Source organism: Enhydra lutris, unplaced genomic scaffold (genome assembly GCF_002288905.1).
Source record: "Enhydra lutris kenyoni isolate GAN:26980312 unplaced genomic scaffold, ASM228890v2 scaffoldscaffold31, whole genome shotgun sequence".
Classification (NCBI taxonomy): domain Eukaryota; kingdom Metazoa; phylum Chordata; class Mammalia; order Carnivora; family Mustelidae; genus Enhydra; species Enhydra lutris.
In genome coordinates, this window is record NW_019154115.1 from 11,463,924 (window position 1) to 11,489,478 (window position 25,555).

Sequence of the window (25,555 nt, forward strand, 5' to 3'; positions counted from 1 at the left end):
AAAGAAAAAGGAAAAAATCTCCACCCAAAGTCAGATACTCTGTGTTAAGGTTATGCTGATCTTAGGGCTTCTTAGGAAATAGGAGATATTACAGGGAGAGTTCAGACTCAGCAAGAAAGGACTGTATTTGAGAAGAATACCAGAAAAATGTTCTGGATTCCAAATTCTGAGCCAACAAGTTAGATCATAACTATGGTGGAGAAAACTAAAGAAAAGGTAAGATACCAAAGCAGAAATACAAAATCACACCTGTGGGAATTTTATCTCTCAGCCTCTTTTCTTTTTCACTCAAAAAAAAAACTAAAAAATACAGGGCAAAAGATACTGCTCTTGAAAGGAGTTTTAGATCCACCCAGATCCAACTGCTCTGATGTCTTTTACATTTGAATTTTTACAACTCATGAAGAATATAAAAATCTTACAATTAAATATATGATTATACCATGAATCTGGTTGACCTCTGGATCAAATTTTATTAAGCCATTTCTAGAATTATATTAAGAAAAGTCTTTGACCCCTAGAAATGAGTAATAGAGTAACCCTTTTCTTTATCTGGGAAGTATCAAGCCACTGTTCTATGTTCTTGATGGTAACTTGTCAAACTAACAGGAGAGACAGCGGTTACTTAATAGAACAACTTCATTATTCAAATTATTCCTTCAGCATTATCCTTGTTTCTTAAGGCAGATTTTATCATTGCTTGGAATACTTCTTTTTTTTTTTTTAACAGAATTTTTATTCTTATAGGAATACCGGCCAATACCAAGTTCAAGTCTCTACATGAACTTGAGTATGTTTAGACAATATGTCAATAAAATCAGAAAAATCTATAATGTGCCAGAAATTGAGGGGGAATTTGTCTAACATGGACCTCCAGAAATAGCTTCCAATTACAATACTAAGCGTATTTCAAGAACTACAGCAAATTTTATATACTCACTAAAAGTGAGTTTATTAAATAGCATAAAAATCTGTAACACAATTCAGTGAAGGGAATCTCTAGGCTGTTTCAAGGAGTTAGTAACCCTTGTGATGACCCCACTGTTCAACAATTAGACCAGCTATACTGAGCTATTCCATTATGTCCCCTAGCAAATACCTATGTATTCCGACACTGAGCAGACCTCACTGAACACTGACAGCTGTAATGATAAACTCTATACATGCCTATGCAAACACTGAGACTTGATGTGAGCTAACGTTGTTCCTCCCCAGACTCTGCTAGTAGTTTCCCAGAGGTGAGGTACATGTTCCTGAGTCAAGAAGACCTCCTAACTCTACCACTACTCCATCATGTGCGCTTGGGAAAAAAGTGACTTCTCCACCTCAGATTCCTTGTCTGAAAAATGAGTAGACTGGCCTTGGGACCCCTCAGGTCTTCCTTCACCCTATCTTCTCAAAGAGGTGTGAAGCAGGCTTCACAACCTCCTGTCACCAGCAATTCAGTTCCCATGAAGGATCCGGGTCAAGCAAACAGCTCCTCACTCTTGGTCTGAATGAACAGAAGACCTCACTATGCCCACTCTACGTCAACATTAAGCTAGACTGAGCTCTTGAAGGCAATGCCTTGTGATTTGAGCCAATGTCTGCATGTTTTTAGCTTATTCTTTAGTTCAAAAGGTAAATCTGAAAGGGGGTGTAGTGGAAAAATAATTACATATGACCTGGGTAGATTGTTTAGCCTTTGCTATGTGCTAATGTATCATAAAGCCATTTTCATGTCAGAATTCGGCTTAAAGCATGGATATTTTCCCTGCTTATATATCACACAATCAATAAAATCACTTGTTACATAGAAAAATCTTAAGTCATGCAAATCGATTAACCTCCATTTCTCTCTCAGTAAACTGAAAACAAGCTTGGATCCTTCCTCCGTCACAAGGAGTCTGTGGATGTGAAAAGCAGCAGCAGATTTTGATATAGATTAAAAACAATCAAAATGGGGAAAATAATATTCCCCCTGCAGGGCTGCTATGAGATTAGAGACAATTTAATGGGCACAAAGTGATCAATAAATCACAGTAATGGTTATTATTTATCAGCATAATTAGGAGGTGCCGTAGTAAAAGGGTCAAAGCTTAGGATTTATGCTCAGAAAGAACAGCTCCATTGAATATCATGGCAGGAAATAAAAACCTGTGTTGTCAAGAGAACAACACTGAGACACTTGTGAATCACACCAATACTGCATAACTTCATGACAGTGTCCCACTGTGGGCCTTGCGGGAGAGGGAATGGGGAGGGCTGGGAGAAGTTCTCAATTCAGAGGGAGAAGCAGCTCTCCAGTAGAAGGCTCAAAGTGCTCATGCTGTAACCTGTTTCTCTTCTTCTCAAATATTCTAAAGGGAGGCTACGGTTCAACCAGAGGAGATAGAAGCACGTCCTTGCTCTAACAATGGATTATAGAATCAAAGCGCTTTTTTTTTTTTTAAAGATTTTATTTATTTATTTGTCAGAGAGAGAGAGAGAGCGAGAGAGCGCACAACAGGCAGAGTAGCAGGCAGAGGCAGAAGCAGGCTCCCCGCTGAGCAAGGAGCCCGATGTGGGACTCGATCCCAGGACTCTGGGATCATGACCCAAGCAGAAGGCAGTGGCTAAACCGGCTGAGCCACCCAGGCATCCTGTGAATCAAAGTGCTTTCTGTAAAATGCAGCTTTGATCAAGGCATTTGTCTATTTATAAGACTTCAGTAACTCACTGCCACTTTGGAATACAGCTGGTAGCATGCTTTACCCTGAGCCCCGCCGTCTTTTCCACCTGGCTATGCGGTCAGACCCACTGCCACACAGTACTGGCCTCCCTCCACACTCTGCACAGGCTACTGTCACCACCTGTGACAGTCCTACCTCCATCTTCACTGAACTGCCCTTCAGGGCTCATGCTGTACATCCCCCTGCCTGCTCCAGGAAGCCTTAAGACCCAGTGAGATGACTCTCCTGCGGCATCCCATCAGACTTCATGCTTCTACAGCTGAATAAGCCACACTGTATTGCAACCGTAATTGCAAAAATTGTCTATCTTGTTTTCTTTACTGTTCTTTGACCATCTTACTTACTCACCTTTGTATATCCAGCATTTTACATGGCCAGGAAACATAGCAGGTGCTCAAAAACAAACAAAACACAACAAAAAAAACCCATCGAGTGAATGAATGAAAGAAGGAAATGAGAGAATGAAGGAAAGAGTGAATGACTGAGAAGCTTAAGTTGGTGCCTGGGAGAAGAGATGAAGGAAGAGCTCTTCCATTACAGGGCAGATCGCCCTGCCTCCCTAAATGGGAAGGAGTGAAAGTGACAATAGCATAATTCTTCCTACTGTCTTTGGGTCTTGTCCTTCAGTGTCAGAGATACTAGGCTGGATGAACCATTGGATGTCCTTCAGTGGAAACAAAGTAATCTTATATTTTGCAAAAAAACAAAATAAAACAAAAACAAAAACAAAAAACAAAAAAACAACAAAAAAAACCTTTCTGGTTTACTTTTTATGGGTGACCAGACAGAACTGTGCTCTTCATCCCCATATTTCCTCTGGAAGCAACAGTTTGGTATTTGCTGATTCAGTGTCCAAGCCAACTTTACAGAACATAACCACCCTGAATAAAAAGAATCAAAAGTCTATTAATCTAAAAATCTGCAGAGGATTAAAGATTTCACCAGGGTTACTGGCCTCTTCACCTTCCTGTCCTGCTGGACCAACTCTCCATAAGAAGAGGGTCTGCAATGGCTTAGGCAGAAAGAGACTTGGGCTTGAATCTCAGGCCTGCCACTTACTGGTCATGTAACCTTGTTCAAGACACTAAACTCTTGCTCTCTCATTTTCCTATCTGTAAAATGGGTACAATACCTTTTAAAATCCAACCTGCTTCACAGGATCACACTCAGAATCACACAGGTCCTGTGTGTAAAAGAACATTTTACACAATCAAGTACTGTGCAAATATAAACTACATTATTCCTTTGTATTATAATTCCAAATGTAAAACCAGGGTATTTCACAAAGAAATGTATGTAACACAATAAAGACAGCAAGGTTAAGGACTAATAACCTTCCTATATTCCTGATTTTGGTGGGAAAAGCAAAGAATGCAGGGACAAAATGAAGCTCATGTTAAGTTATGGAGTTACAAAGGACAAACGTGAATGGACTGATTAAACACATTTGAGAAAAAGTAAGTGACTAATAACTGCCCCCCTTCCCTGGCTTTCCCCTATCTCCCCTTCCCCTGGTTCAGTCCAGCTAGATTCCCTAAGCCCTGAGCTAGCTGGAGGGGCAGAGGAGCTGAATTCTTAGCAGCCTATAGTCGAGAGCCGCTGCACCTACACCTGGAACAGAGAGCAGAGCGGCCAAGTTCATGTTGCCTCCGGCCTTCCCTCATCTGCGGAAGGCACCACAGCAAGATCTTTTCCATCTCAAATCCCCACTAGCCTCCCAACTCTCTGGAGCCTCCCTCACCTGGTATCCTTCTAAATGCACTTTAAGAAAAATTAGGGAAACTAAATGTGAGTTAGGGTTTAAGAGAATGCCTCTCTTTTCTCCTTCATGGGCTGAACACCATTTTGTGTGTAAACGTACTATGACAGCCTCTTCGAAGTCCTGTATTTCTAACTACTACATCAATGTCCTCACGATCTCCAAAGAGCATCAGATGAAAGCAGTGAGGCCTATGCACCAAACACCTCTTGCCACATAAAGTAAAATAAAGCATCAAGAATCAGAGACTCCAGGAAATCTTTACCTAACAAGAGTGTTCTCTAAGAAAGCAAAAAACACCAAGACATTGTTGGGCCAAATAGAGATGTATGTGTTCAGCCTTCTGTCTCACCTTATTTCTTAAGATGTTTGTAAATCATAAAAGATATTTAAATGCCCAAAACATATTTTGTTTTAGTAGTGAATTGGTGGGGGGAGGTAGGGAGAATAAAAAACCAAGGGCCTTTGGTCTCGGTCTTGTTTATTTACCTTTCTGCATTGACCCAGGAGAAGCCAACCTAAAAAGGCTGACATGTGTTCTCTTTTTAACAAAGCTTTTCGTTCTCAGGCCCCCCAACAGGTTTGCTCAGTAGCCCTGCTCCACTCAGGCCATTCCTAAATCCAGCCCGTGGGGTTAGAGAGCAGGGATTCTGTAAAATACTCAGAGCCAGGACTGCACGGAGAGCCTGACATTCCTGAGGAGCAAGCTTCTCCAACCCGAGTGTGCCGAACAAGGAAAACCCCGGCATGGCAAGGAAGAGTGCCTAGGACAGCAAACCCATTTTCTAAAGACTAACATTCCCTGGGCTGCCACCATTCATGGAGGTAATTTCAAAATAGACCTTTGCAGTCTCACTTTTGTCCCCTCTCCATGCTCACGGCTACTTCCCGTCTCACCCCATGCCTGAGTGAAGGGTCATAGTAGCCCTTTGCCTGGTGCTGGTGTCTGGATCCTCTCCTCGCTGCTCAAGGCCGAAAAGCCCCACCCAGGCAGCCGCAGGCCGCTGGTTAGCAGCGGAATCTCAGGCCCCAGCCCAGATCTCTTCCAGCAGAAACTGTGCTTGGGGAAGGTCCCAAGCAATACACACATACGTCAAAGTTTGAGAAGCACCGCTCCAAGCCCTCCATCCACATGGCCAGCCAGCCTCCCCTTTTTCCGGCCAAGCAACACTTGGCCTATGAAGGCCCAGCCCTACTTTGCACACCTCCGACTGTACACGTGGAAATCGGGCTGTTTTCCAGAGCACAAAGGTAGAGTGCCTGGCTAAGCACTTAGCTGTCCCCAGGAGCCACGCCAGGAACACTTGTTTCCTTTCCTTACGTGTGTTTGCTGCTACCGGCATCTTCCTATCTACTTCAGCTGCTCCCTTTCCTCTCATGGTATCTTCTTCCCAGAATCTAACGTGACCATCGAGCGAAGTGATTCGCCAGACCCTAATGTCAGAATTTCAGCTCTACAACTTAACTTGCCGGCGAGTCAGGAAAACTGCTTATCTTCACTAGGCCTCGGTTTCTTCCTCTGTCAGTGAGGATGCTAATAAGACTACCTTCCCCTTGGCACTGCTGAGATCTCAGCCTGGTATTAGCTATCACTGGCACCCGCTGCGTGGGCCGGACCCTGTCCACTGATGAACTCAGTCTGGACACCTCCCTTCCCCTTTAGAGGACTACAGCACTGCAGACCAAGCCACACGACCCAGCAGCTCACTGTCACTCTCCCATAGAGGTCTTTGTTTCTGCTGTGGGTTTTAGCTCCTAACCTGGATCTTAAAAGAGAGGATGGTTACAGATTGTGAAAGGAATTCATGCTCATTATAGAAAATACAGACAAGTATAAAAAAGAGAAATAAATTATCCACCATCTCACCCCTAAGAGACTGTTGTTAACATTTTAGAGTACTTTCTTCCAAACCCATAGATCTCACATTTCAGGAGGGAAAGGATCAAGTCTTAATGTTCGTGGAATTGTCCCTGACTTCCCCATGTCTGACACCCCTCTCGCTGCACCCCCAGCATCCAACGTTGTGACTTCCACGTCCACCTGCACCTTAGCTGAGTGCCGGGTGTGTGGGAGCGGCTTGCCACTGCACTTATGTGTAGACTGTCCACACACAGGAACAGGGATGCTGGCAGAGTTAGTGATGTGGTCTGTTTGGTTCTTCAGTTCAAGCTGCTGTGAGTGTGCCCTACCTGCTATGGGACAGTTAGCTGTTCGTGTTTGATGGTGAAAGTGTATTTCTAGTAAAGCCTCATGTTTCCCTTTCAATGTACTCAGATTTCACATACCTACAGGAATGGTCATCCCATGAATTTTATCAGCCCAGCCTGCGTAATACCGAAGGGTTTTGATGACCCCCTGCAAATCCACGTAAAAAGCTTGCAGGAACGGTTTGCCACCATTTAGGGATTCCATGGTCTGTAGGAAAAGAAATGGAGACAGTTTTCTAGTGATACACTAAATAATTTCTGGAGCAGAAGAAAAAAAGGAAGACAGAAGATATGAATATGAATAATGTTGTATACGTGGTCAACCCTGACTTCCCAAATAAACAGATTTTTAGCACCACTAGGATAATTTAGCTTCTAGTAAAAACCACAATGAATATGCATGCACATGTTCTCGTCGCTCCAGGAACCACTATCCCAATAATACATAAACACGACATTTCTTCAACTGTTGATAGAGAATATTCTGCCTGTCAAACCAGTGTCTGTTATTTAATGATCGGAGCTGCGTGGGGACTTTTTGGAGTCTACACCAGTAATCTGAATCCATAAAGAGAAGTGGGGACGTGGGCTTTTACACGACTGACGAGAATATAAAACGTTTTCCACCACTGCCAAGACCCCTGCTGAGAAACGGAATATCCACAGTGCACAGCGAGTTTATTTATTACCATCAAATAAACAAGATCTCCTCCAGGGAAGCTCACACTTTAACAACTCCAGGGCTGGTTTTTTGTAAATATTTATGTTAACAACCATTACCTATTAATAGGGAAGTATCTGGTCCATTTAATAAAAATAGACATGGTGAGCAGTTGTAGATTATAAATGTTACTGTTTGAATGACATATTCCTAAACTGCTTAAATCTGTAGAAACAACTAAAAAATCCAAATGGACACACTGAAATGAGAAAAGAGTATTTCTACTTGAGAAATATCAAAGGCGTTACAAGTTTAACAAATTAAATAAGCAAATACATATGTTTATAATCTGTTGTCCTTCTCTGTAACCCCTTTATACAACATACTGGTGTGAGAATGACTTGAGTGCTGACAAAAGTAAAATGGAAATATTTTCCATTTGGTGACATAAAAATACAATTACTTACAATGAAATTTACCCAGTTACTATGTGTAGAAGATGGGAATCATTTTAAGAGATCACATTACTTATCACTGTATATTGGTTCCTCTTTATTAAACGGAATCAAATTATCTCCGTGTACTTTTTAGGACATGTATACACTCGTGAGATGGGCACTACATTCTCCATGCAGCCAGCACACGGCCCGGGTCTACACAGCACTGAGTGAAACACAGTCAATAACCAGAATCTGGGCCACCTATATCGTCCTAGTGAGCTGCTGACACCAGCCAAATTCACTTGTTTATTTTCAATTAATTATGTGTACTTGGATGAGGTATTAACTTTGCTCTCTGGTCAGGGGCTCCCCTATATTTCAGAGGCTATTTCTTATTAAAACTTACTCGTCCCATGGCTCGGGAGTGTTTAAAAGGAGAAATCTCATTTAGGTATAAGGGCAAAAAGGAATTGATCAGTGAGACAGAACGTCAGAAAAAGGGCTGCACTTGAATTTTATGACATGAAAATGTAACTGCAGAAATGAACTATAACATTATCTAGTACATACTATTAATGGACTTTGTAAATATTGGGTAGATTTCACTCAATTAAACAGATACTTACAAACCATCAATGTGCTGCCCTCCCCCGAATCATTTACATGTGAGGAACTGTGCTGGGCTTATAAAAAAAGAAGTAAAATACAGTTTTCACTCACGCGAAGAAATTATAATCCAGTAAAAAGATAAGCATCTTTACCAGCATTCCCTCCCAACTGTTCTGAAGAATTCAGTTTTGCACAATATTGACAGATTATCCAGAAAAATAGTGTTGAGTCGTAAGTGTAAGTGTGAAGAACAGTGAGCAGGGCTTTCCAGGGTCTCTCATATACTCAGTGTCTTGGGAATATCTGAGAAGGAGTTACTTCACCATGGAACGCCTTTTTCACAAAACGCAGAAACATCTCATTGGAACAGTTTTCCTTGAAGTACCATATTAGAAAATGTTTTTATAGAAAAGTAAATGTTACATACAGTCAGAGTTCCAGGATTCATTTGTGTTCCCATCCTATGGACAGATCCCTGACGGGACTCAAGGGGGACAGTTGGAGGTAAGAGCCAAGATGGAAGGGAAATGAGGGAAGGACCGTTGTGCTCCCCTCCCCCAGAGCAAGCCCAGTTGTGCCCTGCTTTCCTGGACAGAGGGGAGGACGCAGCGTTGGTGGTTTGAATGTCTGACTGAACAAGGACGTCCTCATGTTAATGGATCACCTGCGGGTGATCGACTTGGAGATCCCTGACATATGACACGGACCTTCCCAAATGGTTCTGGTTTCCCAGAACTTTATATTCTCTAAGAAACTGACTTTTATTTTAAGAAGATCAAAAACAAACACAGTAACCACTAGGTGAGAGAAACTTCTTTAGGTGAGAAATTGCATTAGTGAAAGAATGTTACTGTCCCTGGCTATCTCTCCTTTTTACCAGTTCTAGAACGTGGCAGAAAAACAAAAGAAGCAGACATACTTAAAAGGCCCTGTGCTTCTGAAGGACTCTCTTTAGTCAGGAGAGGTTAACTCTGGGAAGGTTAAAAAAAAAAAAAAAACAACCAGTCCTATTTGATTCTCAAAAGAATCATCTGGGATTGCTTTTCCACAGGCTTCCTGGTGACTTTCCTGTTGCTGAACCATTTTTGTTTTGTGTTGTTTGTCGAGGGTGGGATACGGTTGGAAAAGAAGGCAGAGAGGTCCTTAACAGTCAAGGGAAGCTATGGTTTTGTACTTCAAAATTCAGTAAGAAGAGACACGCAGCTGGTCCTGCATTTGCCCATCTGATGCCAAAGCCTACCCTCTCATTTTTTCTGTGTTATGGACTCCTCAGCTTTTTCCACAGGTGGGCTTCAGAAAGACTGAGGAATCTGCATTTCAGTGGAATGGTAAATTTGGAGTAAAGACTTAATTTTTTTTTTAGGCTACTTACTGCAAGAACTGCCCTGTCTCGTTCCACCAAGTCCGCAAGCTTATCCAACAGACGGCCTCTTTCAGAAGCATCCATCCTTCTCCACACGGAACCAAGAGAGAAAGCCAGGCGGGCTGCCTGCACCGCTTTGTCTATGTCTGCCTGTTAGAGAGAGACAGAGAGAGAGAGGCACAACTCAGGAGAGATCACGTTCCAAATAAAGAACCACCTGCTTTCAGGAAAAAGGTGATGAACAAATGTCAGTGTTGGTGTCTAGAGAGCATAAGCTTAGTGCTCCATTGTCTGAAGGCAATTATTTCAACATTTTGCTAAAAAAGGACATACCTTGTCTGCTTCTTGAACTTCACACACCTGCTCTCCTGTGGCTGGATTATAGACAGGGAACGCTCTCCCGCTCTCTGAGTTCTGCCACTCGTTGTTAATAAAAATCTAAGGGGGCAGACGAAAGAAGGGGATCGGTGAGATTGGTGGTAGGAAGCCAACCAATGGCCAAGTATTATGGAAGTACCATGACAGTAATATTTGTTCTCTGTGTTTAATGGCCTATAAGTGAAATACAGGATTTGAAACATTACCAGAGCCCCTTGAATAGCACTTAGCCCAGCGTCTCCCAGAATTCAGGAATTTATTCTATGCTATTTCTACCTCAAGGTTATCCAAAGATGAAAAGTAGTTCTTACCTTTAGTGAACCTCCAACCAGGGAGAGAGTCAAACAAAGATGGAAGGACAGAGTGTCCCATATATACACACAATACACTGAGGATAGTAAAATCACAGAACAAACTAATAGTCATCAAGATTTAGATCCTAGTTTCCCTGTCAGAGGCGTAAGTAACTTCACAGGGGAACTTGAAGGCTGCTGGAATAAGTAAGCATTCACTTCATTTATAGTCAGATTCTGAACTGAGCAATGACTGAACAAACTAATCAGTGAGCTAAACAAGTTACATGTGCAGATCCAAGTTAGACTGCTTTCCCTTTGCTGGGCAGGCTACACAGCTCAGCAAAGGGAAAAAGTCTTTCAAACTGGTCTCTCACAGATTTCTTTCTTTTTTTTTTTTTTTCAGAGAAACATTCTATTTACTGGATTATTATTATAGGATATGATAAAGGATATAGACAGATATGCAGATAACCATACATAATAATTTCATTTATATACAAGCACACATAAGTGTGTGTGTCTCACGGATTTCTTTAGACCATTGGTTTCCTTATAAAGGAAATGGAAGCAATGAATTCTGGAACACTGAAAAGAAATTTTAAAAAATGAAAAATTTTAAAAAAGGAAAGAGAGATTCTATTAAAATGGCAAAGAGACTAAGAGTTTAAAATATTATTCAAGTTAATATCTCAGAAGATTTCTAAGAAATGAGGTGAAGAAAAAGAGAAAGTACGGGCAAAAAAAAAATGTAAAAATTTTTATTGATACTGAAGAGAGAAACCCAAACAAATATTTTTGGACTATGAAAGCTCAAAGAACACAAAGATATTTTACCCTATAAAATTTGTTGCCTGACAATGAAAGTTTCCAAACTTATGAGATATCAGTCAATTTAAAATAAACACAATGCGGGCGCCTTAGTGGCTCAATGGGTTAAGCCTCTGCCTTCAGCTCAGGTTGTGATCCCAGGGTCCTGGGATCAAGCCCCACATTGGGCCCTCTCTCTCTGCCTGCCTCTCTGCCTACTTGTGATCTCTCTCTCTCTATCAAATAAATAAAAAATAAAATAAAATAAACACAATGATAAACTTATCTGTTACTGCCTACCATTTCAATAGTCACAGATGAAGCTAATGAGGATATATCCACAATTTTAAATACCAAGTTCTAGATTATTCTGAAACTTGATTTTCCACTGATTTGATTAAAAAAAAAAAAAAATGAGCCTGTGTTGAAGGAACCGTCTTTTCCTGAAGGTTTTTTTTAAAGATTTTGTTTATTTATTTATTTATTTATTTATTGATAAAAGGAGTTGGGGGAGGGGCAGAGGGAGAATCTTAAGCAGACTTTGCACTGTTCAAGGAGCCTAATGCAGGGCTCAGATCCAGGACCGTGATATGATGACCTGAGCTGAAATCAGAGTCGGATGGTCAACAAACTGAGCCACCCAGGAGCCCCCTGAAGACTTCTTAAGATACAGAGGGAAAAACTTAAATCTGCCTAAGTACTTAATTCATATGTAACAAGTACAAACACAATGACCTAGTAATTTCATAACATTTTAAGTGCATAATTTATAAACATGCTTAATGTAATGTATTCGTTTATTCAATAAACACTTAGTTACTTCTAAACATAAGACAATCAAAGATGACTAGCAGTTCCAGCCCCCCAAGGTTCTTCCAGTCTCTCGTAGATCATTAAATATTCTAACAACCCTAATGACAGGATTTTATTATCTCTACTGAAGATGGGAAAGTTGAGAGAATGGGAGGTTAAGAGTCTGAGGAAGCAGGTTCTCATTGTGGCTCTGAGGCAGTCCACTACTCTCTTTACTACATCAAAGTTTGCAGGATTGCCCAGCCCAAAGAAATGCAACTAGTTAGTGGCCAAGCCTGAATCAGATCCATAGTTCTTGGGCTCCTGGTATAGTTCTCTTTCCACTCCGCTTATCAAACTGCTTAATAGTTCCCAGCTCATCAGATCTGCGTACTCCTTTGAAACACAATATGATCTCCGAGGAAACAAAGGGAAAAAAATTAAGAGATCGGTTTCGTTTCTAGAGCATTGTCAGGTTTAAGGAAGAGGGGTCTTGTCACTATTTCTTGTTCCCTTTCTTCACAATTTGAATGAAACTTCTTAAACTTTTTAATCCACTTTATTTAACTTTGGTACCGAGCAGTTCTACCTAGATGTAAGAATTGATATTTCATGACTTTTTTCGATTCTTAGAGGTCTTCCAAAGATCAAGGAAAAAAATTACTTATTTTTTTAACAGGATGAAACGGATTCATTCTCTTACTGTTTTCATTTAGGTATATGGATCATCTTATCCATTTAAGATACATGATATGACCTTAGTGATCTTTCCCTGTATCTTGAAATATTTTGCTGTTTCATCATCCTAGGAATCATCCCATTATCACTCATCATTTATTTCCAACCATGCTAAAAAAGAACAAAACAAAAAATTATGGCACTGTCCAGAAATGAATAAACACATCACAACTATCTCATCATCCTTCAGTTTTCTTATTGCGCTGTCCAAATGAATGCAGCATCTTTCAAAACCACATACAAAAAGTCTGGAGATACAATCTTTGTCATATTCTTTTTTTAAAATATTTTATTTATTTATTTGACAGACAGAGATCACAAGTAGGCAGAGAAGCAGGCAGAGAGAGAGGAAGGGAAGCAGGCTCCCCGCTGAGCAGAGAGCCCGATGCGGGGCTTGATCCCAGGACCCTGGGATCATGACCTGAGCTAAAGGCAGAGGCTTTAACCCACTGAGCACCCAGGTGCCCCTCTTTGTCATATTCTTTACACTTTTTATTGGAAAGCTAGGAATTCAGGAATTTTCATCCCAGCCCATGGTGAGAAAGAGAAGACTAACAGAGAGAGGTATTTCACAATTGTAGATGAGTCAGAAGACAAAGGCAAAGAGACAGACACATGGGAGACTCTACCGATGAGGGTGAAGTCGACAAAGCAAAATCTTGGACTATGAGTCTTTAAGATAAATCAGTAAATTTTCTTAAATTCAAGAATCAAAAAGCAAACATAAATACACAGAGAAAATATGATATTCTAACACATTCAATAAGATAGTTAATTATTTACTATTTTGCAACAAGAACCTAGATGAACCTGATTTGCCAAAAGCATGTGTAACAATTGCTTTAACTTTTATGATATTTGTAGGTAAAATTTACTTGTATGATTCATATATAAACAAATGCAGATATTATGTAGAAAAGAAAAATTTCATTGGATTGCTCAATCTGTTTATAAAACTAAAAAAGGGAACATTCTGTAATTATGGAATAAAAAGATAGCCATCCTCTTTTATACAGAATTATGAGCACTCAAATTTTTCAATACTATTACACTGTGAAACTGCACATGCAAGAAGAACCAGAAGTAACAATAAGCTATAACCTATTACAGGTGGGCTTAAAATCTGGAATCAGTATTTATGACACCAATATTTCCTATTTCATACATAGCTGATGAGCAGATAGTTACATTCGAAGGTCCTTGCCCATTTCAGGGCAATACCTCCAAACACCCAGGAAAATATGGAAGAAAAATGTGGTTTGCTATGTTTAAATTCTTATTTTATTGGTTTCACTATTTATTCTTACTTATGTAAATTTTTCATAAAATAAATTTAAAAAGCATAAAGAGTCCACTGGGCCCAGAAGGTAAATGTGAGGATTATTCTCCCTGGTACACTGAAGATGAAAATATTTGGTATTTTTATTTTTATTTTTTAAGATTTTATTTATTTATTTGACAGAGATCACAAGTAGGCAGAGAGGCAGGCAGAGAGGAGGAAGCAGGCTCCATGCTGAGCAGAGAGCCCGATGTGAGGCTGGATCCCAGGACCCTGGGATCATGACCTGAGCTGATGGCAGAGGCTTTAACCCACTGAGCCACCCAGGTGCCCATATTTGGTATTTTTACTAGGTTATTCTTTTTTGTAGACTGAGCCTTATGACATTTAAAAACAGGTACTGATAACTTTGTTGGTACATAGGCTAACAAATACCTCCAATACTTGAAGGTTTTCAGCTTCTCTAGGTAATTTCAAAAGTTTTGAGTACTGTCTAAAGTGTTCTTCTCTGACCAGGGATCATTGGAGAAATTGTTTATTTCAGGGCTGTAGCTGGAAAAACAGAGGATGACCCTGGAATACTGCAGTGCTGGAAATCAAGTACATACTCAAAAACTGACGGCAACATACCAAAAAGATACAGGAGGTGATGTGAAGGGGCTCCCAATGACCAATACCGGGATAATTTAAGCAACAAAATAAATGATAGCAGTGGATTATCACCCACAGAATGAAAAAAGGCATCCAAGAGCCCATAATTATAGAAAATTTTTAATGACTATGTAAGTGGGGGATAAGGAAAGCTCTAGTTCACAAAAGAATTCCCACTAATAGCTGTGAAGGAATGATGGAATTAGATAATCACCATTTGTCAAATACCACAGTAGTAATTGCTGGAGGCAAAAATCATCAATGGGTGGTAAAATCAGTGGATAAAAATATAATGAAAGACTGGATGTTTTTGTAGTCTCAAAGGATCTTCCCTCAGGATACTTAGTAATTACAGAGGGAAAACAGGTACTTTATGTTGGAGAAACTTAGCAAGACAGCACCTTAAGCAAGCGACCAATGTTAATATCACCAGTAATGGGACAAATTAATTGTTACTGACATTTTATCTTCTTGTTTTAACAATAATTAGAAAGCTGTGTTGAAATTTCTTGCTTTGGTATTGGATTTGTCAATATATCCCTTAGGGTCATCATTTTTATCTTTATAGATTTTAGGTTATTTTTATTAGTGAATACAAGAGCATAACTATTAAGTCCTCTGGTTAAACAGAACCATTTATCAATATGAAGTGGTCCTCTTCATTACTAAAAAAAGCTTTGTGTCTTATAGCCTATTTTGTTTAATATTAGTAAAGCTACCTAAGCTTTTGTATATTTCTGTAATATTTCTCTGATAGATCTTTCCCCATCCTTTTACTCTCAACTATGTCTTTACTATTTTGCTGTCTCTCTTTAACTGGTATATGGCCAGATTTTATTTCAGTCAATATAAAAATCTCTGTCTTTTAACTGGCAAGTTTAATACATTTGTATTTATTGTAATTGCATTTTGTGTTATATACTGTGTGATACTTGGACTTGATGCTTTCAGTTTGTCTCGCTTATTTTATGTCCTGTTTTCTCGTGCCTTTTTTTTTTTTTAAACTATTGATGTTGGCTTTACAATTCAATTTCTTCACTTTATTGGTATGGAAGGTGTACATTTTTTTTCCAATGGTCACCCATGATATTTTATCATGCATATTAACAACTTGAAGTTTAAAGTTAATATATATCTTAACAGTCTTCCCAAACAATTAAAATAGCCTTAGAATACTAAATCTAATTGCTCTCCTCCAGGGGTTTATTTGTTATAAAGTTATTATTCTGTACAGCAAACAATTTCTTATATTTAAGGGTTTTTTTTTTAAGTTTTCATTCTCATGATTCCTTAGAATTTCATTTGGTCGAGATTTACTGGGAATAAAGTCTCAATTCTGAACATATATTTATCACACCCTCATTTTCAAAAGACATCCCAAGAAGGTTATACAATTCTAAATATAAAAATATCTTCTCATAATACTTTGAGTAGATTTATTATTCCAGTATTTTGTGTCTTGCAATGGTGTTTATAATAAGTCTGCTATACGTCTCTGATTAAAACTTCCTGTTTATGAGCTGCCTTTTTGGTCTGGTTGCTTTTCAGATCTTGTCTTTGTCTTGGTGTTCTCAAGTTTCATCACAATATGTCTAAATATCAATTTCTTTACCTCAATAGTTAAGCATTATGCTCATAGTGTCTGTGAAATTCTGCCTCATAAGTTCTGGAATATTCTTACTCATTATCATTTCCTTGACTATCATTCTCTTTACTCTCTTTTTCTGAAACTCCAAGTGTTACATCTTTTTAGTCCACCCTCAATGTCCATTAACCACTCATATTTTCCATCCCCCCTTTTAAAATCTTTTAATATAAAAATAGTTTTATTGTTTTTGTCAATGTGGGATATATTCTTCTAAACAATTTAAACTATACAAAAAAAAAACAGAGAAAGTAGAAAATCACCTCAAATTTCATTATCCACAGACAACCGAAGTTCACACATTCATATCTCTAGGCCCAATACATATACATATATTAATAATATGTATATAATTTTATAAAACAAGATCATATCTGCATGAGTTTTACAACTTGCTTTTAAAAACTTAATATGCTTACAGACATTTTTAATGGTTTCTTTATATTCCAATATGTATGTTTACATGTATATTAGGGGACTGTGCAGGTTGCACGTATGTGTGTAGCTTTATTTACTTACTCACTTGATTTTCTACTGAAAAATGCTTCTTCATTTCCATTCATCTCCTTTTTTCTTTATGTTGCATTTGGACTGTTTCTTCAGTTCTGTTATGCAGTTCTCTTTACCTGTGTCTAATCTGGTAATTCCAATGTCTATTTTTATTTCTAAAAGTTATGCTTTGTTCTTTTTCAAATCTGCCTGGACATGTTGTTTTGGTTTTAAAAATTAATACTTTGGGGCGCCTGGATGGCTCAGTGGGTTAAGCCTCTGCCTTCGGCTCAGGTCATGATCTCAGAGTCCTGGGATCAAGTTCCACATCGGGCTGTCTGCTCAGTGGGGAGCCTGCTTCCTCCTCTCTCTCTCTCTGCCTCTCTGTCAAATAAATAAATAAATAATCTTTTAAAAAATTAATACTTTAAAATTTAGAACCATTCTGAATTTGTAGAATACTGAGCATACAGTACAGAGATGTTCATATATCCCTATGTTCCCCTCCTCAGTTTCTTCTCTTTTTAATATCTAAAAGATATCTTTGATATCATTTTTAATATCTCAGAGTGGTGCACTTGTCACAGTTATGGACTGGTATTGATATTTTATTAACTGAAGTCTATAGTTTAAATTAGGCTTTACACTTTGTGTTGTATACTTCTGTGGATTTTGAAAAATGTGTATCACATATCCACCACTGCAGTATAATACACAATAGTTTCTTCACTGCCCTAAAATCCTGTACTCCCATCAATTCATCTCATCCTCTTCCAATAAACCCTTGATAAACACTCCTTTTTTTTTTTTGTTTTACTGTCTCCACCAATTTACCTTTCCCAGAATGTCACATAATTAGAATCTCATAACAGGCAGCCTCTTCAAACTAGCTTTTTTTCACTTAGTAATCTGCAAGTAAGTTACCTTCATATTTTTGTCATGGCTTGTTAGATTTTTTTTAAGGCTGATCATATTCAGTTGTATGGATATTCCAAAATTTATCTACTTACCTTTTAAAGGATATTTTGATTTCTTCCAGTGTAGGGAAGTTATGGATAAAATTGTTATTGTGTGCAGGTTTTTGTATGAACATGAAGTTTCAACTGATTTAATTTTTTTTTATTTTTTATAAACATATAATGTATTTTTATCCCCAGGGGTACAGGTCTGTGAATCGCCAGGTTTACACACTTCACAGCACTCACCATAGCACATACCCTCCCCAATGTCCATAACCCCACTCCCTTCTCCCAAACCCCCTCCCCCAAGCAACCCTCAGAGTTTGTTTTGTGAGATTAAGAGTCACTTATGGTTTGTCTCCCTCCCAATCCCATCTTGTTTCATTCATTCTTCTACCCCCTTAACCCCCCATGTTGCATCTCCACTTCCTCATATCAGGGAGATCATATGATAGTTGTTTTTCTCTGATTGACTTATTTCGCTAAGCATGATACCCTCTAGTTCCATCCACGTCGTCGCAAATGGCAAGATTTCATTTCTTTTGATGGCTGCATAGTATTCCATTGTATATATATACCACATCTTCTTTATCCATTCATCTGTTGATGGACATCTAGGTTCTTTCCATAGTTTGGCTATTGTGACATTGCTGCTATAAACATTTGGGTGCATGTGCCCCTTCGGATCACTACGTTTGTATCTTTAGGGTAAATACCCAGTAGTGCAATTGCTGGGTCGTAGGGTAGTTCTATTTTCAACATTTTGAGGAACCTCCAAGCTGTTTTCCAGAGTGGTTGCACCAGCTTGCATTCCCACCAACAGTGTAGGAGGGTTCCCCTTTCTCCACATCCTCGCCAGTTTCTGTCATTTCCTGACTTGTTAATTTTAGCCATTCTGACTGGTGTGAGGTGGTATCTCATTGTGGTTTTGATTTGTATTTCCCTGATGCCGACTGATATGGAGCACTTTTTCATGTGTCTGTTGGCCATCTGGATGTCTTTTTTGCAGAAATGTCTGTTCATGTCTTCTGCCCATTTCTTGATTGGATTATTTGTTCTTTGGGTGTTGAGTTTGCTAAGTTCTTTATAGATTTTGGACACTAGCCCTTTATCTGATATGTCATTTGCAAATATCTTCTCCCATTCTGTCAGTTGTCTTTTGGTTTTGTTAACTGTTTCCTTTGCTGCGCAAAAGCTTTTGATCTTGATGAAATCCCAATAGTTCATTTTTGTCCTTGCTTCCCTTGCCTTTGGTGATGTTCCTAGGAAGATGTTGCTGCAGCTGAGGTCGAAGAGGTTGCTGCCTGTGTTCTCCTCAAGGATTTTGATGGATTCCTTTTTCACATTGAGGTCCTTCATCCATTTTGAGTCTATTTTCGTGTGTGGTGCAAGGAAATGGTCCAATTTCATTTTTCTGCATGTGGCTGTCCAATTTTCCCAACACCATTTATTGAAGAGGCTGTCTTTTTTCCATTGGACATTCTTTCCTGCTTTGTTGAAGATTAGTTGACCATAGAGTTGAGGGTCTATTTCTGGGCTCTCTATTCTGTTCCATTGATCTATTTGTCTGTTTTTGTGCCAGTACCATGCTGTCTTGATTATGACAGCTTTGTAATAGAGCTTGAAGTCCGGAATTGTGATGCCACCAACTTTGGCTTTCTTTTTCAATATTCCTTTGGCTATTCGAGGTCTTTTCTGGTTCCATATAAATTTTAGGGTTATTTGTTCCATTTCTTTGAAAAAAAATGGAAGGTATTTTGATAATTGCATTAAATATGTAGATTGCTTTAGGTAGCATAGACATTTTCACAATATTTATTCTTCCAATCCAGGAGCATGGAACATTTTTCCATTTCTTTGTGTCTTCCTCAATTTCTTTCATGAGTACTTTATAGTTTTCTGGGTACAGATTCTTTGCCTCTTTGGTTAGGTTTATTCCTAGGTATCTCATAGTTTTGGGTGCAATTGTAAATGGGATGGACTCCTTAATTTCTCTTTCTTCTGTCTTGTTGTTGGTGTAGAGAAATGCAACTGATTTCTGTGCATTTATTTTATATCCTGACACTTTACTGAATTCCTGTATAAGTTCTAGCAGTTTTGGAGTGGAGTCTTTTGGGTTTTCCACATATAGTATCATATCATCTGCACAGAGTGATAGTTTGACTTCTTCTTTGCTGATTTGGATGCCTTTAATTTCCTTTTGTTGTCTGATTGCTGCAGCTAGGACTTCGAGTACTATGTTGAATAGCAGTGGTGATAATGGACATCCCTGCCATGTTCCTGACCTTAGCGGAAAAGCTTTCAGTTTTTCTCCATTGAGAATGATATTTGCGGTGGGTTTTTCATAGATGGCTTTGATAATATTGAGGTATGTGCCCTCTATCCCTACACTTTGAAGAGTTTTGATCAGGAAGGGATGCTGTACTTTGTCAAATGCTTTTTCAGCATCTATTGAGAGTATCATATGGTTCTTGTTCTTTCTTTTATTAATGTATTGTATCACATTGATTGATTTACGGATGTTGAACCAATCTTGCAGCCCTGGAATAAATCCCACTTTGAAGTTTCAACTGATTTAAATAAATGCCTAGGAGTGTGATTGCTGGATTATGTAGTAAGATTATTCTTAGATCTGTAAGAAACTGTCAAACTGTCTTCCAAAAGTGGAGTGTGTCATTTTGCATTCCCACCTGCAATGAATGAGAGCTTTTGTTGCTTCCCATCCTTATCAACACTTGGTCTTGTCAGTTTTTTGGATTTTAACCACTCTGATGTGTGTGTGGTGGTATCTTGTTGTTCTAGTTTGAAATTCCCTAATGACATATGATGCTGAAAATTGTTTCATATGCTCATTTGCTGTCTATGTATCTTCTCTGCTGAGGTGTCTTAGATCTTTTGCCCATTGTTTGAGTTGTTTTCTTGCTGTTGAATTTTGAGAGTTTTTTTGTATATTTTGGATACAAGTCCTTCATCAGATATGTGTTTTGTAAATATTTTCTCCCAGTTTATGGCTTGTCTTTTCATTCCCTTTCATAGTGTCTTAGCAGATAAAAAAAAGTTCTTCATTTTCATGGATCATGCTTTTGTTGTATCTAAAAACTCATTGCCAAACTCAAGGCCATCAACATTTTCTCCTATGTTATCTTTTAGGAGTTCCCTGGTCAGTTTTGAGTTAATTTTCGTGAAGGTGTAAAGTCAGTGTCCAGATTCATTTTTTGCATGTGAATATCTAGTCTTTCCAGTATCAGTTGTCAAAAAGACTATTCTTTGTCCATCATTGCCTTTGCTCCTTTGTCAAAGATCAGTTGACTATATTTATGTGCATTTATTTTTGGTCTCTCTGCTCTATTCCATTAATCTATTTGTCTATTCTTTTGCCAACACACTGCCTTGATTACTATAGCCTCACAGAAATCCCTGAAGTTGGGTACCATAGGTCCTACAACTTTCTTCTTCTCCTTCAATACCACTGGGTCTTTCACTTCTCTCTATAAACCTTAGAATTAGTTTGTTGAAATTGACAAAATACCTTATCATGATTTTGATTGGGACTGCATGAATCTACAAATCAAATTGGAAAGAACTGACATCTTAATAATATTGAGTATTCCAATCCATGGAATATCTTTCCATTTACTTAGATCTCTTTTGATTAATTTCATCAAGAGTTTTCCTTATAAAAATCTTATACATATTTTGTTAGACTTACGCCTATGTAGTTCTCTTTTTTGTGGTAATGTAAAGGTATTGTGTTTTGTATTTCAAATTCCAATTGTTCATTGCTGGGATATAGAAAAGCAAATGACTTTTTTTTACATTAACCTTATATCTTGCAATCATTTATTAGTTCCAGAAGGGTTTTTTATGGTTCTGGGTTTTGTTTTTGGTAAATTCTTAGGGATTTTCTACCTAGACAATCATGTCATCTCTGAACAAAGACAGTTTTATTTCTTCCTTCCCACTTTCTTTCCTTTTCTGGGATAACTGTATTAGCCAGGACTTCCAGCACAATGTTGAAAAGGAGTGGCAAAAGGGAGTTTCTTGTTCCCAATCATAGACAGAGAGCATCTAATTTCTCATTAGGCATGATGTTAGCTATAGGTTTTATGTAGATGTTAATCCCTGAGTTGAGGAAATTCCTCTTATTTTTAGCTTGTTGAGAGTTTTCATCATGAATGGGTGTTAGGTTTTGTCAAATGCTAATTCTAAATGTATAGATACTATCATAAGATTTTTTTCATTAACCTGTTGATGTGACAAATTGTATTAAATTATTTTTGAATTTTGAACCAGTCTTGTGTACCTGGAATAAATCTACATTGTTGTGGTGTATATATTATTGGATTTTATGTGCCAATATTCTTTAGGGTTTTTGCATTTAGGATAATAAGAGGTACTGGTCTGTAATTTTTCTTTCCTGTAAATGTCTTTATCTGGTTTTGGTACTAGAGTAATGCTGGCCATTATAAAATGAGTTGGAAAGTGTTCCTTTTGCTTCCATTTTCTGTTAAGAAGATTGCAGAGAATTGGTATATTAGTCATCAATGAAACCATCTGGAACAGTGCTCTTTTTTTTGTAAGTTATTAATTACTAATTCAATTTCTTAAATTTATATGGGCCCATCTAGGGTTAGCCAATAGGTGTTTCCATCCTCAGCTTCCACCAACAACCATTCCTTTTTGGTGTGTCATTTAGGTCAACCTCCCAAGAAGAGCTTCTGATTAGTTCCAGCACCTTTTTTTCAAGTGCCCCCAGATGTAAATTAAATGACTGTCCCTGGGTCCAAATACAGGAAACCAGGAAGAAGAAGGTCATGTAGTATAGTCTGAGACCATTAAAGGGCCAAGTCCTTGATTGGGATAATTTCTTTTTAAAAGGACTGTGGAGCAGCAGGCAAAAAGTGATGAGTATCTCAGAGGAGTGGGTGCCAATTTAACAGGTGTAGAGATTTTAAGAATCTCTGTATTTTTTAAATGTCTTTGGTATTGCTATCGGAGTAATGATGGTTTCAAAGAGTAAAATGGAAAGTATTCTCTTCCCTTCAATTTTTTGGGAGAGTCTCTGTAGAAGTAGCACTATATTGTCCTTAAATATTTGGAATAATTCAGCTGTAAATGTATCTGGGCTTGGAGTTTTCTTTGTGAGACGGGTTTTGTTTTGTTTTTTTTTAACCTATAAATTCAATTTCTTTAATAAATATAGCTATTGAAGTTATCTATTTCTCCTTGTGTGACTTTTGGTAGAATGCCCCTCTCAAGCAATTGGCTCATTAGTTATCAAATTTGTGGGCATACAGTTGCTCACAATATTCCTTTATTATCCTTTTAATGTCCATGATGGTCCCTCTTTCATTTCTGATATTAGTAATTTATGTCTTCTCTCTTTCTCTTTGTTAGACAGGCTAGATATTTATCAATTTTATTGACCTTTTCAAAGAACCAGCCCATGGTTTCATTGATTTTCCCTAATGTTTTCCTGTTTTCAATTCCACTGATCTTTGGTATAATTTTTTATTATTTTTCTTCTGCTTGCTTTAGATTTACATTACTTTTCTTTTTCTAGTTTCCTAAGGTAGAAGCTTAGACTATTTCTTATTTTCTATATATACATAACACAATGCTATAAATTTTCCACTAAATAGTGTTTTCATCGCATCCCACAAATTTGATTAGTTTTATTTTCATTTCATTTCTCGTGGGACTTATTCTTTGATGCATGTGTTATTTAGAAATGTGTTATTTAATCTCCAAATATTTGGGGATTTTCCAGTGATCTTCTGTTATTAATTTATGGTTTAATTCTATTGTGGGCTGAGAGTATTTTTTATATGATTTCCACTCTTTTAAATTTGTTAAAGTATGTCTTATGGCCTAGACATGGTCTATCTTTGTGAATGCACCATTTGTACTTGAGAAGAATGCATATTCTGCTGCTGTTTGATGGAGGTTTACTTTGCTGTTCTAAGAGCTGATGTTACCATTTACTTTTATAGAAAAGCCAGCTTTTGCATTTTCCTTTTGCCCCTAATTCATTTTAAGATCAGTGTTCTTTCAATTAATCAATGCATTAAAATCAATATATGCACTAATAGTTTTGATCTGATGTTGTAATAATATTTCATGTTATACCATGTAATAAAGCAAGAAAAAGAAATGAAAGGCAAAAAAGGTTGAAAAAGTAATATTGTCTTGTTTTTCAGACATGACTGACTGTATAGGAATTCCTAAGAAATCTACCAAAAAAAAAAAAAATACTGAAGGTATAATTTAGCAAAGTGTCAGGATACAAGATCAATATATTATCAATAGATCATTGGAAAATGAAATTTAAATGCATATATTTATACACATACATTAGTTTGTGCAAGATCTTGTTGCTTTGTGACAGAAGATCCCTCTAGAGTATATAGTTTACTTTAATGCCAGAAGTGGAAACACTGGGCAGCAACTATTAACGCTTTAAATTATGTGAATTTAAAAAAAATAATCTAAGAAAAAAAAATAATAATCTAAGAAAGAGTCTAAAGAAGAGTTATGGTTCTTGGGTGCAATGTAACCATGTCACAAAATTGAAGGACCTGCAAAACTCTCTCCCTTCCAACCTCCTCTGTAGAAACAGGTTTGACAGAAAAAAAAAAAAAAAAAAAAGCAAGTTGAAACTAAGAGAGAAAGGAACAGCTCAGCAGAAATTTTTATAGAAAAAACTGCTAAATGTTTACTAAAAGCCTGTTCTAGAGGCACCTGGCAGGGCCAGTCAATGGAGCATGCAACTCTTGATCTCAGGATTGTGGGTTCGAACCCCACACTGGGTGTGGCGAGTGCCTAAAATTAAATGTTTAAAAAAAAAAAAGAAAGAAAAGAAAGCCTGTTCTAAACACAGAGTTGTTTGTAGGTACTACTGAAAACCCACAGAAGACATGTACTTTGCTCTCTGCTGTCCTGGAACTTATAATCACGTTTCAAAGACAAGATTACTTTCTGAAAAGTTAAATTATGTAAGGTACTCTACAATTTATTGCCAAGATGAATGGTAGAGATAACCATGGCAGGAGCTGGCCTGAGACAAGGGAGATATCGGTGTGGGCTGACATGTTAGAAGAACACTTCAGGAAAACAAGAAATAATGAGGGAGTATGACCCAGGGTAGGGAACGGATAAAGTAGAAGAAAGAAACTCTATCCCTAATAAATGATTCAGCTGGCCTGATCAGCCCCTCCTCCTTGACTTCAGTTCCTCTTTGAAGATGATCTGATACCCTGGTTTAAGGAGGGTGACAGAGAAGGAAGAAATCAAAGTCCAGCTGCTCTCCTTCCCTCCAGGAGTCCCTGTACCCGGCCAGCAGCTCCAGGGCTTGAGGGCCCTGGGATCCCAGTCCCACGCTCTGCTGCAGGAAGGACTGTCTTCAGAGGAAGCAGGGTGCCTCCCAGCAAGCAGGCCCCCCAAACCACGAAGACCCACAGGGTACATAGGTCAGAGACTCATTAAGCTAGTCATAGTCACAGACAGAAGGGAGACATGAGAGAAGATTCTTTCAAATGTTGTAAGTTGAAATGTTTAAAAAGAGCTGTGATTAAAAGGCATGAAAACTATGGCAGATTCTAGGAAGAAGAGGCTCTGAAAGGATAAGGAAACTAAATACTGAAAAAATAGTGTTAGAAAGCAAATATTTTTAAAAAATACAGTTGTATTTAAAGACTGTGAAAAATAAGCCTTAGGGATTTCCTACTAAGAAACGATGAACTGAGAAGGGAACCAAAGAGAAAGAGAAAT

The 25,555-nt window shown here is 38.1% G+C and overlaps 1 protein-coding gene across 3 annotated transcripts in view; it reads right to left on the bottom strand.

The window, feature by feature from the left end:
* Positions 1 to 25,555, bottom strand: part of LOC111153257 (aldehyde dehydrogenase 1 family member A2) — a 95,913-nt gene that overhangs the window by 44,322 nt on the left and 26,036 nt on the right. For 2 of the 3 annotated variants that reach the window (XM_022512164.1, XM_022512165.1), the window contains exons 2-4: positions 10,085 to 10,189; positions 9,761 to 9,901; positions 6,757 to 6,886 (exon numbers count right to left, since the gene is read on the bottom strand). In XM_022512164.1, coding sequence (XP_022367872.1) covers positions 6,757 to 6,886; positions 9,761 to 9,901; positions 10,085 to 10,189 — 376 coding nt within the window. Of the gene's footprint in view, positions 1 to 6,756; positions 6,887 to 9,760; positions 9,902 to 10,084; positions 10,190 to 14,613; positions 14,623 to 25,555 lie in introns of those variants that run through there. The other variant, XM_022512166.1, reaches the window with a different exon arrangement.